A 13,242-nucleotide genomic window follows, 5' to 3' on the forward strand; every position below is an offset into this window, starting at 1 on the left:
GTGGCGGGGAGAGAGAGAGTGGGAAAGACCCGGGGGGAACCGCTGCGTCTAGCAGGAGCTGGTTTGTAGTTTGCTCTCGCTGATCAGCGAGGTGATGGAGGACGGGTTCAACGTGTGGTCATAGTCATCGTCCGAGCTCAGGTCGTCCTCGCCGCCCAGGCCCACGTTGGAGCGGGCGTTCTTGCGCCTAGAGAGCAAACACAAGAGGGAAGGAGGAGTTATGGTCGCCATTCGGGAATGACGTGCCCAGAGGCAGCAAGAGGTCGTCTTCCTGCAGTTGTATCAATAGACAATAGACACGGAGTGGCGGCGCGGCTCTGGCTGCAGCAGCTTACCGTCAGTCCCGTTGTTTTGTGTTTTTTATGTTGTTTATTTTGTTTTGGTTAGTCTAGTTTTTTGGTTTTAACGGGGGGGGGGGGGTTGAAACGGGGTTTGCAGTCTCTCCCTGCGGGGGAATGCGACCTTTTTGTCGTATTCCCCTTCTCTGCCTCCGTCTGTGCTGAGGCCTAAATGGAGCTGACGACCTCGAGGCTCCGGAGGCAGAGCACCGTCAGGACTCGCCCTGAGCTCGCTCCCGTGAGGGTGGTCCGGCTCAGGGGCTGGAAGAGGCTGGGACGCTCCCGTGAGGGCGGCCAGCCCGAGGGTGGAACGAGGCTCCCGTCGGAGCGGCCGAGCTCGGGGAGGTGCGGCGCTGGCAGCCCGAGGGAGGTTCGGCGCCCAAGTCGGGGCGGCCCGGTCCGGGGCAGAAGCGACGCCCAAGTCGGGGCGGCCCAGCCCGAGACTGAAGACGGCACAGTACTCACGTGAGGGTGGCTGGGACGGTGTTCTGGCGGCGGTGGCCTGAGTCCGGGGTTCGGCCGCAGGCCAGCGGCTGCGTCTGCAGAACTGGTGGGCGGCAGCTTCAACCACCCCGGGCCGCGGTGTTTGAGCCGCGGGACTGTTTTTAACATCGCCCTGGGGGTATCGCCCCAACGCAGAGGGAGAAGAGGAGGGAAGAGACTGCAGACCTAAGACTTTTGCCTCCATCACAGTGAGGAGATGCTGGGTGGACTCACTGTGGTGGATGTTAATATGTGTTTATTGTTGTTTTATTGTATGGTATTATATGTATGACTGCTGCAATTTCTTTCAGACTTCGGTCTGAATGACAATAAAAGGCTATATATCTAATAGCCAATAGGTGCAGGAGTAGGCCATTCAGCCCTTCGAGCATGTTCCCAATGTTGGGCGAGTCCAGAACCGGGGGCCACACACAGTCTTAGAATAAAGGGAAGTACAACGGGATCTGGGGGTCCTTGTACATCAGTCTATGAAAGTAAGCATGCAGGTACAGCAGGCAGTGAAGAAAGCGAATGGCATGTTGGCCTTTATAACAAGAGGAATCGAGTCTAGGAGCAAAGAGGTCCTCCTGCAGTTGTACAGGGCCCTGGTGAGACCACACCTGGAGTATTGTGTGCAGTTTTGGCCTGTTGGCCTTCATAACAAGAGGAGTTGAGTACAGGAGCAAAGAGGTCCTTCTGCAGTTGTACAGGGCCCTAGTGAGACCACACCTGGAGTATTGTGTGCAGTTTTGGTCCCCCTAATTTGAGGAAGGACATTCTTGCTATTGAGGGAGCCCAGCGTAGGTTCACCAGGTTAATTCCCGGGATGGCGGGACTGTCATATGCCGAGAGAATGGAGCGGCTGTGGGCTTGTACACTCTGGAGTTTAGAAGGATGAGAGGATATCTTATTGAAACTTATAAGATTATTAAGGGTTTGGACACGCTAGAGGCAGGAATCATGTTCCCGATGTTGGGGGAGGCCAGAACCAGGGGCCACACACACGGTTTAAGAATAAGGAGTAAGCCATTTAGAACGGAGATGAGGAAACACTTTTTCCTCACAGAGAGTTGTGAGTCTGTGGAATTCTCTGCCTCAGAGGGCAGTGGATGCCAAGTCACTGGATGGATTTAAGAGAGAGTTAGATAGAGCTCTAGGGCCTAGTGGAGTCAAGGGTTATGGGGAGAAGGCAGGCACGGGTTATTGATTGGGGACGATCGGCTGTGATCACATTGAATGGTGGTGCTGGTTCGAAGGGCCGAATGGCCTCCTCCTGCATCTATTGTCCATTGAAGGCAGTGCTGGCTCGAAGGGCCGAATGGCCTCCTCCTGCGCCTATTGTCTATTGTCAGTCTGAAGAAGGGACTCATAGAAACATAGAAATTAGGTGCAGGAGTAGGCCATTCGGCCCTTCGAGCCTGCACCGCCATTCAATATGATCATGGCTGATCATCCAACTCAGTATCCCGTACCTGCCTTCTCTCCATACCCCCTGATCCCTTTAGCCACAAGGGCCACATCTAACTCCCTCTTAAATATAGCCAATGAACTGGCCTCAACTACCCTCTGTGGCAGAGAGTTCCAGAGATTCACCACTCTCTGTGTGAAAAAAGTTCTTCTCATCTCGGTTTTAAAGGATTTCCCCCTTATCCTTAAGCTGTGACCCCTTGTCCTGGACTTCCCCAACATCGGGAACAATCTTCCTGCATCTAGCCTGTCCAACCCTTAAGAATTTTGTAAGTTTCTATAAGATCCCCCCCCTCAATCTTCTAAATTCTAGAGAGTACAAGCCGAGTCTATCCAGTCTTTCTTCATAAGAAAGTCCTGACATCCCAGGAATCAGTCTGGTGAACCGTCTCTGTACTCCCTCTATGGCAATAATGTCCTTCCTCAGATTTGGAGACCAAAACTGTACGCAATACTCCAGGTGTGGTCTCACCAAGACCCTGTACAACTGCAGTAGAACCTCTCTGCTCCTATACTCAAATCCTTTTGCTATGAAAGCTAACATACCATTCGCTTTCTTCACTGCCTGCTGCACCTGCATGTCTACTTTCAATGACTGGTGTACCATGACACCCAGGTCTCGCTGCATCTCCCCCTTTCCCAATCGGCCACCGTTTAGATAATATATCCGTTTTAAAGGATTTCCCCCTTATCCTTAAGCTGTGACCCCTTGTCCTGGACTTCCCCAACATCGGGAACAACTCGACCCGATCCGAATAGTCACCCATTCTTTCTCTCCAGAGACGCTGCCTGTCCCGCTGAGTTACTCCGGCATTTTGTGGCTCAGGAGCCGTTTTTGAAAGTTGTGCCCGCAAGCCTACTTACCAGACGTCCTTTTCCAAAGTCTTGATGCGATTCTGCAGTTGCTCGTTGACCTCCTGGACTTCCTCCAGCTCCCGCAGACTCTTCTTCCGAGCCGTCTCCAGCCTCTCGATCTCCTCCTCAGCTTCATCCACCTGCCTCTTCAAGGCCTTCACTCGTAGAGTCAGCTGTGTGAGGGAGAGAGGCAGAGAGGGGCGGAGAGAGGGGAGGAGAGGGAGGGGGAGAGAGGGGAGGGAAACACAACAGACATTAGTTTTGTTACATAAGGCCATAAGGGATAGGAGCAGTGAGGCCATTCGATCTATCTTCTACCTATCCCCATTCACCTGCCTTCTCCCCTGAAATACACATTTAAAATTTTTTTTATTAAACCCTTCCAGATCTCGCTTCCCTCTCCCCTGACTTTAGTCCGAAGGGTCCCATAGAAAAATAGGAGGAGGAGGAGGCCATTCGGCCCTTCGAGCCTGCACCGCCATTCATTGCGATCATGGCTGATCGTCCCCAATCAATAACCCGTGCCTGCCTTCTCCCCATATCCCTTGACTCCACCAGCCCCTAGAGCTCTATCTAACTCTCTCTTAAATCCATCCAGTGATTTGGCCTCCGTGGCAGGGAATTCCACAAATTCGTAACTCTCTGGGCGAAAAAGTTTTTTTCTCACCTCAGTCTTAAATGGCCTCCCCTTTATTCTAAGACTGTGTGTGTGTGTGTGTGTGTGTGTGTGTGTGTGTGTGTGTGTGTGTGTGTGTGTGTGTGTGTGTGTGTGTGTGTGTGTGTGTGTGTGTGTGTGTGGCCCCTGGTTCTGGACTCGCCCAACATTGGGGAACATTTTTCCTGCATCTAGCTTGTCCAGTCCTTTTATAAATTCCTATAAGATCGTTTTTCCTTCCATTATTTATTATGAAAAAGAATATGTGTGTTTATAATTTGTTTGGTTGTTTTGTTCTCCGTTGCCATGCAGTGAGAACGGAGAGGTTGAGAAGGAGTTTCTTCCCAGAGGCAATTCGGACTGTAAACACCCATTTCACCAGGGACTAACTCTACAGAACGTTTTTCCTTCTATTATTTATTATGTAAAAGAATATGTGTGTTATGATTGTGTTTATAATTTGTTTGGTTGTTTTGTTGTTTGTCTTTTGCACAAAAGTCCGCGAGCATTGCCACTTTCATTTCAATGCACATCTCGTATGTGTATGTGACAAATAAACTCAACTTGACTTGACTTGACTCATCCTTCTAAACTCCTGTGAATACAACCCTAGTCTTTTCAATGATTCCTGGGATGTCAGGACTGTCTTATGAAGAAAGACTGGATAGACTTGGTTTATACTCTCTAGAGTTTAGGAGATTGAGAGGGGATCTTATAGAAACTTACAAAATTCTTAAGGGGTTGGACAGGCTAGATGCAGGAAGATTGTTTCCGATGTTGGGGAAGTCCAGGACAAGGGGTCACAGCTTAAGGATAAGGGGGAAATCCTTTAAAACCGAGATGAGGAGAACTTTTTTCACACAGAGAGTGGTGAATCTCTGGAACTCTCTGCCACAGAGGGTAGTTGAGGCCAGTTCATTGGCTATATTTAAGAGGGAGTTAGATGTGGCCCTTGTGGCCAAGGGGATCAGAGGTTATGGAGAAAAGGCAGGTACGGGATACTGAGTTGGATGATCAGCCATGATCATATTAAATGGGGGTGCAGGCTCGAAGGGCCGAATGGCCTACTCCTGCACCTAATTTCTATGTTTCTATGTTTCTATGTTACCTCATATGACAGTCCCGCCATCCCAGGGGATCAATATCGTGCATCGGGCCGAGGGAAACTCTGGAGGATTATCTCCTGCCGAAACCCACGCATCTCCTCGGCAGAAACATACCTGGTCCTTCTCATCGGTTACGTTCTGCCTCTCATCGTCAAGTTGGATGGTCAGCTCCTTCACCTTCCGTTCCAGTTTGCGGTTAGATGCCTGCAGAATGCTCCGCTCCCTGTTGGCGGGAGATGGGGAGAGAAGGGAGACTATTGAGGTAAAGGATCCCCGTGTAAGTCATCTTACGATCAAGTTTAAACTCAAAGCAAAGGCAATGGTTTGGTGGTCGACAGAAACATTCTGGAGAAACTCAGCGGATGAGGCAACATCTATGGAGAGAAAGAATTGGCGACATTTCAACTGCAACATCGCCAATTCCTTCTCTCCATAGATGCTGCCTCACCCACTGAGTTTCTCCAGGATTTTGTGTCTACCTCCGATTTTACCAGCATCTGCAGTTCTTTCTTATACAATGGTTCAGTGTACAGATAAGATAAGTCTGAAGATGTTCATGATGCGAAAACGTTATCTATCAAGTGCCCAGAGTTGCCCAGTCTTAGGCCCAGAGTCGATGAATTTTACCATCCTTACCATCTGCATCACAGTATGGTATGGCAACTGCTCTGTCTCCGACCGGAAGGCATTGCAGAGGGTGGTGAAAATTGCCCAACGCATCACCGGTTCCTCGATCGCTCCCCTCCATTGAGTCTGTCCAAAGCAAGCGCTGTCTGCGGAGGGCGCTCAGCATCGCCAAGGACTGCTCTCACCCCCAACCATGGACTGTTTACCCTCCTACCATCCGGGAGGCGCTACAGGTCTCTCCGTTGCCGAACCAGCAGGTCGAGGAACAGCTTCTTTCCGGCGGCTGTCACTCTACTCAACAACGTACCTCGGTGACTGCCAATCACCACCCCCCCCCCCCCCCCCGGACACTTATTATTATTTTTTCAAATCGTTTGCTATGTCGCTCTTCAAGGGAGATGCTAAATGCATTTCGTTATCTCTGTACTGTACACTGACAATGACAATTAAAATTGAATCTGAATCTGAATCTGACCCCTAGTTCTGGACTTCCCCAACATCGGGAATAATCTTCCTGCATCTAGCCTGTCCAACCTCTTAAGAATTTTGTAAATTTCTATAAGAAGGCAGGAACGGGGTACTGATTGGGGATGATCAGCCCTGATCATATTGAATGGCGGTGCTGGCTTGAAGGGCCGAATAGCCTACTCCTGCACCTGTTGTCTATTGTCTATTGAATATCAGCCTAGCAGAGGGATTTCCTTCACTCCATAGATGCTGCTGCACCCGCTGAGTTTCTCCAGCACTTCTGTCTACCCGGCAAAGGGCACCATTGGTTTTCAAAGCCATGTACCTTTCCTCTGACTGCAAACGATCCTCCAGCTCTCTAATTCGAGATTCGAGCTGAGGCAAGTTAGCAGTCGGCTTCAGACTTCCTTCAGAGTTTGCCAACCTGGCCTTGAGATCTTTATTCTGCCAAGGAAAGAGAAATCAAACGTTATTTATGGCAGGGGAGAACACTAGACCAAAGAGCGGCTCGTAAATTGTGGTGGAAATGAAAGGTGTTAAACTGAGCATGTGTGGGAAGAACTGCAGATCAAAGATCCTATAGACCACTCCTTCTAAATGGGCTGACGTGTAGTACGCAACGGAGCGGAACGTCGGCCATTTTAGTAACCCAACCCGACCTGTGGTGTAATCAACAGGGGGAGGGGAGAGGGAGAGGGGAGAGGGGGGAGGGGGGAGGGGGGAGGGGAGAGGGGGAGGGGGGGGGGGGGGGTGAGGGGAGAGGGGGGAGGGGGGGGAGAGGGGGGAGGAGGGGAGAGGGGAGGGGGGAGAGGGGGGAGGGGGGAGGGGGGGGGGGAGGGAGGGGGGGGGGAGGGGGGAGGGAGGGAGGGGGGAGGGAGGAGGGGGGGGGGGGGGGGGGAGGGGGGGAGGGGGGGGGGGAGGGGGGAGGGAGAGGGGTACAGACAGGAGGGGGAGGGGGAGAGGGGGGAGGGAGAGGGGGGAGGGAGAGGGGGGAGGGAGAGGGGGGAGGGAGAGGGGGGAGGGAGAGGGGGGAGGGAGAGGGGGGGAGGGAGAGGGGGAGGGAGAGGGGGAGAGGAGGGGAGAGGGGGATGGAGAGTGGGGAGGGAGAGAGAATGAGGAGGGAGAGGGAGATGGGGAACGAGGTGGAGAGAGGAGAGGGAGAGAGGGGGAGGGAGAGGGGGGAGGGGTGGGGGGGAGGGAGAGGGGGGGGGGGAGGGGGAGGGAGAGGGGGAGGGAGAGGGGGGAGGGGGAGAGGGGTTAGGTGAGGGGCGGGAGAGAGGGAGAGGAGAGGAGAGGGGCCATGTCTCAGGGGGGGGCAGGGAGGGGAGGGGAGGGGGAGGGGGGAGGGGAGAGGGGGGAGGGAGGGAGGGGGGGAGGGAGAGGGAGGAGGGGAGAAAGGGGGAGGGGGAGGGAGGGGGAGGGAGAGGGGGGAGGGAGAGGGGGGGAGGGAGAGGGGGAGGGAGAGGGAGAAAGAGAGAATGAGGGGGAGGGAGAGAGGGGGAGGGAGGGGGGGGGAGGGGAGAGGGAGAGGGGAGAGGGGAGGGGGAGAGAGGGGAGAGGGGAGAGGGGAAAAGGGGAGAGGGGAGAGGGGAGAGGAGAGGGGAGGGGAGAGGGGAGGGAGAGGGGGAGGGAGAGGGAGAGGGGGGAGGGAGGGGAGGGGGAGGGGAGGGGGAGGGGAGAGGGGATCTAAATGCATTTCGTTGTCTAACTGCATTGCGTTGTCTCTGTACTGTACACTGACAATGACAATTAAAATTGAATCTGAATCTGAATCGGAGGAGAGGGGAGAGGGAGGAGAGATGTAAGCTGCCCAAGCAAAATACAAGATGCTGCCCCTCACCAGGGACTAACTCTACAGAACGTTTTTCCTTCCATTATTTATTATGTAAAAGAATATGTGTGTTATGATTGTGTTTACAATTTGTTTGGTTGTTTTGTTGTTTGTCTTTTGCACAAAAAATCCACGAGCATTGCCACTTTCATTTCACTGCACATCTCGTATGTGTATGTGACAAATAAACTTGACTTGACTTCCTCTCCCCCTCTCCCTCCCCTTCCATCTCTCCCTCTCTCCCTCTCCCCCTCTCCCCCTCCAATGTGCGTTTAGCCTCACTCTGACAATGGAGGACACACCGAGGACAGACAGTTCAGTGTGGGAATGGGAGGGAGAATCAAACTGCATTCAGACTCAGCCACTCACCTGCCTCTCCAGAGAAATCTTATCACATTCGAGGTCTTGCCGGGCGGCCCTTTCTTGCATCAGCTCGCCCCTCAGTTGCTCAATCTGTCCATGAGGAAGAGAAGCGATTCAAAATACGAAGCACAGCCCCCCACGACCGACGGTGGACCCCACTAACGAAAACACAACTCTTTGAACCTTTCGCCAGAGGGTGGAGAATCCGTGGGGTTCTTAAGGGGTTGGACAGGCTAGATGCAGGAAGATTGTTCCCGATGTCGGGGAAGTCCAGGACAAGGGGTCACAGCTTAAGGATAAAGGGGAAATCTTTTAAAACCGAGATGAGAAGAACTTTTTTCACACAGAGAGTGGTGAATCTCTGGAACTCTCTGCCACAGAGGGTAGTTGAGGCCAGTTCATTGGCTATATTTAAGAGGGAGTTAGATGTGGCCTTGTGGCTAAGGGGATCAGGGGGTATGGAGAGAAGGCAGGTACGGGATACTGAGTTGGATGATCAGCCATGATCATATTGAATGGCGGTGCAGGCTCGAAGGGCCGAATGGCCTCTACTCCTGCACCTAATTTCTATGTTTCTATGGACGGCTGTGGAGGACAAGTCGTGGAACATCTAGGCGTAAGCTCAGGGACGACCGCACCTTTGCAGTTGCAGCTCTTAGACTGTGGAACAGCATCAGAACTGCCCCTTCCTTTAAGTCGAGTTACTCTCAAGCCTTTCTTGACGTCCTCTGAGGGAGGGCTACATGTATGTATTTAATCTATGAACCAATGTTGTATGAGTTAGTACCTCCACCAATGTGAAGTACTTTGGTCAACGAGAGCTGTTATTTAAATGTGCTATAGACATATAGTGGCTTGACACAAGTCAATGGATATTTTTAAAGAAGAGATAGGCAGATTCTTAATTAGTATGTGGGTCAGGGGTTTCCGGGAAGAATGGGGTTGAGAAGGAGAGGTAAATCAGTCATGATTGAATGGCAGAGTAGACTGGATGGGCCGAATGGCCTGATTCTGCTCCTAGCACTTATAACATAGAAACATAGAAATTAGGTGCAGGAGTAGGCCATTCGGCCCTTCGAGCCTGCACCGCCATTCAATATGATCATGGCTGATCATCCAACTCAGTATCCCGTACCTGCCTTCTCTCCATACCCCCTGATCCCCTTAGCCACAAGGGCCACATCTAACTCCCTCTTAAATATAGCAATGAACTGTGTGGCCTCAACTACTTCTGTGGCAGAGAGTTCCAGAGATTCACCACTCTCTGTGTGAAATAGGTTCTTCTCATCTCGTTTTTAAAGGATTTCCCCCTTATCCTTAAGCTGTGACCCCTTGTCCTGGACTTCCCTAACATCGGGAACAATCTTCCTGCATCTAGCCTGTCCAACCCCTTAAGAATTTTGTAAGTTTCTATAAGATCCCCTCTCAATCTTCTAAATTCTAGAGAGTATAAACAAGTCTATCCAGTCTTTCTTCATAAGACAGTCCTGTCATCCCAGGAATCAGTCTGGTGAACTGTCTCTGCACTCCCTCTATGGCAATAATGTCCTTCCTCAGATTTGGAGACCAAAACTGTACGCAATACTCCAGGTTGTGGTCTCACCAAGACCCTGTACAACTGCAGTAGAACCTCCCTGCTCCTATACTCAAATCCTTTTCGCAATGAAAGCTAACATACCATTCGCTTTCTTTACTGCCTGCTGCACCTGCATGCCTACCTTCAATGACTGGTGTACCATGACACCCAGGTCTCGCTGCATCTCCCCCTTTCCCAATCGGCCACCCATTTAGATAATAGTTTCCGTTGCAAACGGAATAACGTCATCACGGGGAGGGAGTACCATTTGGACCAAGAGAAAGATTCGAGGACATGCTCAATGCCTCCCTTTCATCGGGTGGCTCAACGACAGAGACCTGGGTTCGATCCCGACCACGGATGCTGAGTGTGTGGAGTGTGCACGCTCTCCCTGAAATGAGGGATGAAAACCAAGCACCTGGAGAAAGCCCACGGGGTCACGGGGAGAACGTACAAACTCCGCACAGACAGTGCCCGCGGTCAGGATCAAACCCGGAGAAACTCAGCGGGTGAGGCAGCATCTATGGAGCGAAGGAAATAGGCGACGTTTCGGGCCAAAACCCTTCTTGGGCAGGAGGAAGAGAGGAAGTGGTGGAGCCAGTGGGCTGAGGGAGAGTTGGGAAGGGGAGGAGAAAGCAAGGACTACCTGAAATTTGAGAAGTCAATGTTCATACTGCTGGGGTGTAAACTGCCCAAGTGAAATAAGAGGTGCTGCTCCTCCAATTTACGGTGGGACTCACTCTGGCCATGGAGGAGGCCCAGGACAGAAAGGTCGGATTGGGAATGGGAATGGGAGGGGGAGTTGAAGTGCTGAGCCACCGGGAGTTCAGGTTGGTTATTGCGGACCGAGTGGAGGTGTTCGGCGAAACGATCGCCCAACCTCCGCTTAGTCTCCCCGGTGTAAATCAGCTGACATCTAGAGCAGCGGATGCAGTAGAGGAGGGTGGAGGAGATACAGGTGAACCTTTGTCGCACCTGGAACGCGACTGCTTGGGGCCTTGAATGGAGTCGAGGGGGGGGGGGGGGGAGGTGAAGAGACAGGTGTTGCATTTCTTGCGGTTGCAACGGAAAGTGCGCGGGGGAGGGGGTGGTTTGGGTGGGAAGGGACGAATGGACCAGTGAGTTATGGAGGGAGCGGTCTCTGCGGAAGGCAGACATGGGGGGGGGGGGGGGGGGGAGATGGGAAGATGTGGCGAGTGGTGGGGTCACGTTGGAGGTGGCGGAAACGGCGGTGGATTATGTGTTGTATTTGCCGGCTGGTGGGGTGAAAGGTGAGGACCAGCGGGACTCTGCCCTTGTTGCGAGTGCGGGGATGGGGAGAGAGAGCAGTGTTGCGGGGTATGGAAGAGACCCTGGTGCTCCAGTTGCCTAGTGTCACCAGGAGTATCCACAAGGGAATAAACTTTTTTTGACTTTAGGAATGGTGAGAATGTGTTTCAAAAGAACTTACTTAATTACGGGCTAACAATCGGAAAAAAGCTTATACTTAAATTTTGGAAAAATGCTCCAATACCAACAACAAAAATGTGGATTTCAAACATGTTCGAAACATTACACTTGGAAGAGATGAGACTCCTCCTAGCAGGTAAAGCAAATCACTTCCAAAAGACGTGGTCTGCATTTATGGAACTATTACAAGCTAAGGTGCAATAATGTCAAAATATAAAGGCTACCAGGACCGGGTAATGGGGGGTATAAAATAAAATACATTTTTAATAAAAACATGGTTGGTAGATCCTTTTTTGCGGAGTTTCGTGTTACAATAGAGCGACTGATTTTCCTTTTTTTCCCTTTCTTTCTAGGGTCTTAATTATTTTCTTTGCTTCCTACTCTAATTCCTTCCATAGAAACATAGAAACATAGAAATTAGGTGCAGGAGTAGGCCATTCGGCCCTTCGAGCCTGCACCGCCATTCAATATGATCATGGCTGATCATCCAACTCAGTATCCCGTACCTGCCTTCTCTCCAGCCCCCCTGATCCCCTTAGCCACAAGGGCCACATCTAACTCCCTCTTAAATATAGCCAATGAAGTGGCCTCAACTACCCTCTGTGGCAGAGAGTTCCAGAGATTCACCACTCTCTGCTCTCCGTGAAAAAAAAAGTTCTTCTCATCTCGGTTTTAAAGGATTTCCCCTTTATCCTTAAGCTGTGACCCCTTGTCCTGGACTTCCCTAACATCGGGACAATCTTCCTGCATCTAGCCTGTCCAACCCCTTAAGAATTTTGTAAGTTTCTATAAGATCCCCTCTCAATCTTCTAAATTCTAGAGAGTATAAACCAAGTCTATCCAGTCTTTCTTCATAAGACAGTCCTGACATCCAGGAATCAGTCTGGTGAACCGTCTCTGCACTCCCTCTATGGCAATAATGTCCTTCCTCAGATTTGGAGGCCAAAACTGTACACAATACTCCAGGTGTGGTCTCACCAAGACCCTGTACAACTGCAGTAGAACCTCTCTGCTCCTATACTCAAATCCTTTTGCAATGAAAGCTAACATACCATTCGCTTTCTTTACTGCCTGCTGCACCTGCATGCCTACCTTCAATGACTGGTGTACCATGACACCCAGGTCTCGCTGCATCTCCCCCTTTCCCAATCGGCCACCATTTAGATAATAGTAATAGTAATAGTATTTAGATAATAGTTCCCTAAGGGGTTCTTTTCTCCCAACACTTTCCTGCACCTTCACGATTCTTGCTTACTTTTCTTACTTCTTTTATTTCTTTCTTTTTTAAAGCTCAAAAAATGTAGTGGTACAACATAATGTAATAAGATATATGCGATGTATTAATGTGATTTACTGTACTACTAATAAAAATAAAATTAAAAAAAAAAAAAAAAAGGAATGGTGAGAATGTGGAACACTATTCCAGGGAGTGGTTGAAGCCGCCAACCTGTTAAGAACAACAAAAATACTGCACAGACTGGATAGGCGAACAGGTTTTTTTTCTAATTAATTACATTCCGCTGAATCCCATTCATTCCAATTAGCTCCTTTGTGGCTTTGAACATCAGTGCCAAGTATTGTTTCCTGCACTAAAGGAATTTAGCCGTGCCTGTCAGGAATTTCGCCATCATGTGAAAGTCAACGTTTGACCTATTCCAGTTGTAAAGGGAACCAAGTGATATGGGGCAACTGCAGGTGAATGCTCCGTGTGGTATCTCAGTTGCACGGAGGCGGAGAGGAGAGCTCTTCAGCGTGTCGTCCACAGAGCGCAGAGGATCATTGGGACACCGCTACCGGCCTTGGAGGGCATCTACCACACACGGTGCCTCAGGAAGCCCATCAGCATTCACAAAGACACCTCACACCCTTGTAATGGTCCACCTGTCTCCTCAGATCCTGGTGAACTTCTACCGCTGCACCATCGAGAGCATCCTTACCAACTGCATCACAGTGTGGTATGGCAACTGCTCCGTCTCCGACCGGAAGGCATTGCAGAGGGTGGTGAAAATTGCCCAACGCATCAC

General features: G+C 50.9%; 1 protein-coding gene across 2 annotated transcripts in view; it reads right to left on the minus strand.

Moving 5' to 3' along the window:
- The window catches only part of cgnb (cingulin b), an 88,399-nt gene that overhangs the window by 288 nt on the left and 74,869 nt on the right, over positions 1-13,242 (minus strand). For both annotated transcript variants that reach the window (XM_055630288.1, XM_055630289.1), the window contains exons 18-22: positions 8,200-8,283; positions 6,325-6,443; positions 5,019-5,127; positions 3,153-3,316; positions 1-187 (exon numbers count right to left, since the gene is read on the minus strand). The exon at positions 1-187 is cut by the window's left edge and continues 288 nt beyond it. In XM_055630288.1, coding sequence (XP_055486263.1) covers positions 49-187; positions 3,153-3,316; positions 5,019-5,127; positions 6,325-6,443; positions 8,200-8,283 — 615 coding nt within the window. In that variant the 3' untranslated portion in view covers positions 1-48. The remainder of the gene's footprint in view (positions 188-3,152; positions 3,317-5,018; positions 5,128-6,324; positions 6,444-8,199; positions 8,284-13,242) is intronic.

Source organism: Leucoraja erinacea, unplaced genomic scaffold (assembly GCF_028641065.1).
Source record: "Leucoraja erinacea ecotype New England unplaced genomic scaffold, Leri_hhj_1 Leri_308S, whole genome shotgun sequence".
In the NCBI taxonomy this organism is placed as follows: Eukaryota; Metazoa; Chordata; class Chondrichthyes; order Rajiformes; family Rajidae; genus Leucoraja; species Leucoraja erinaceus.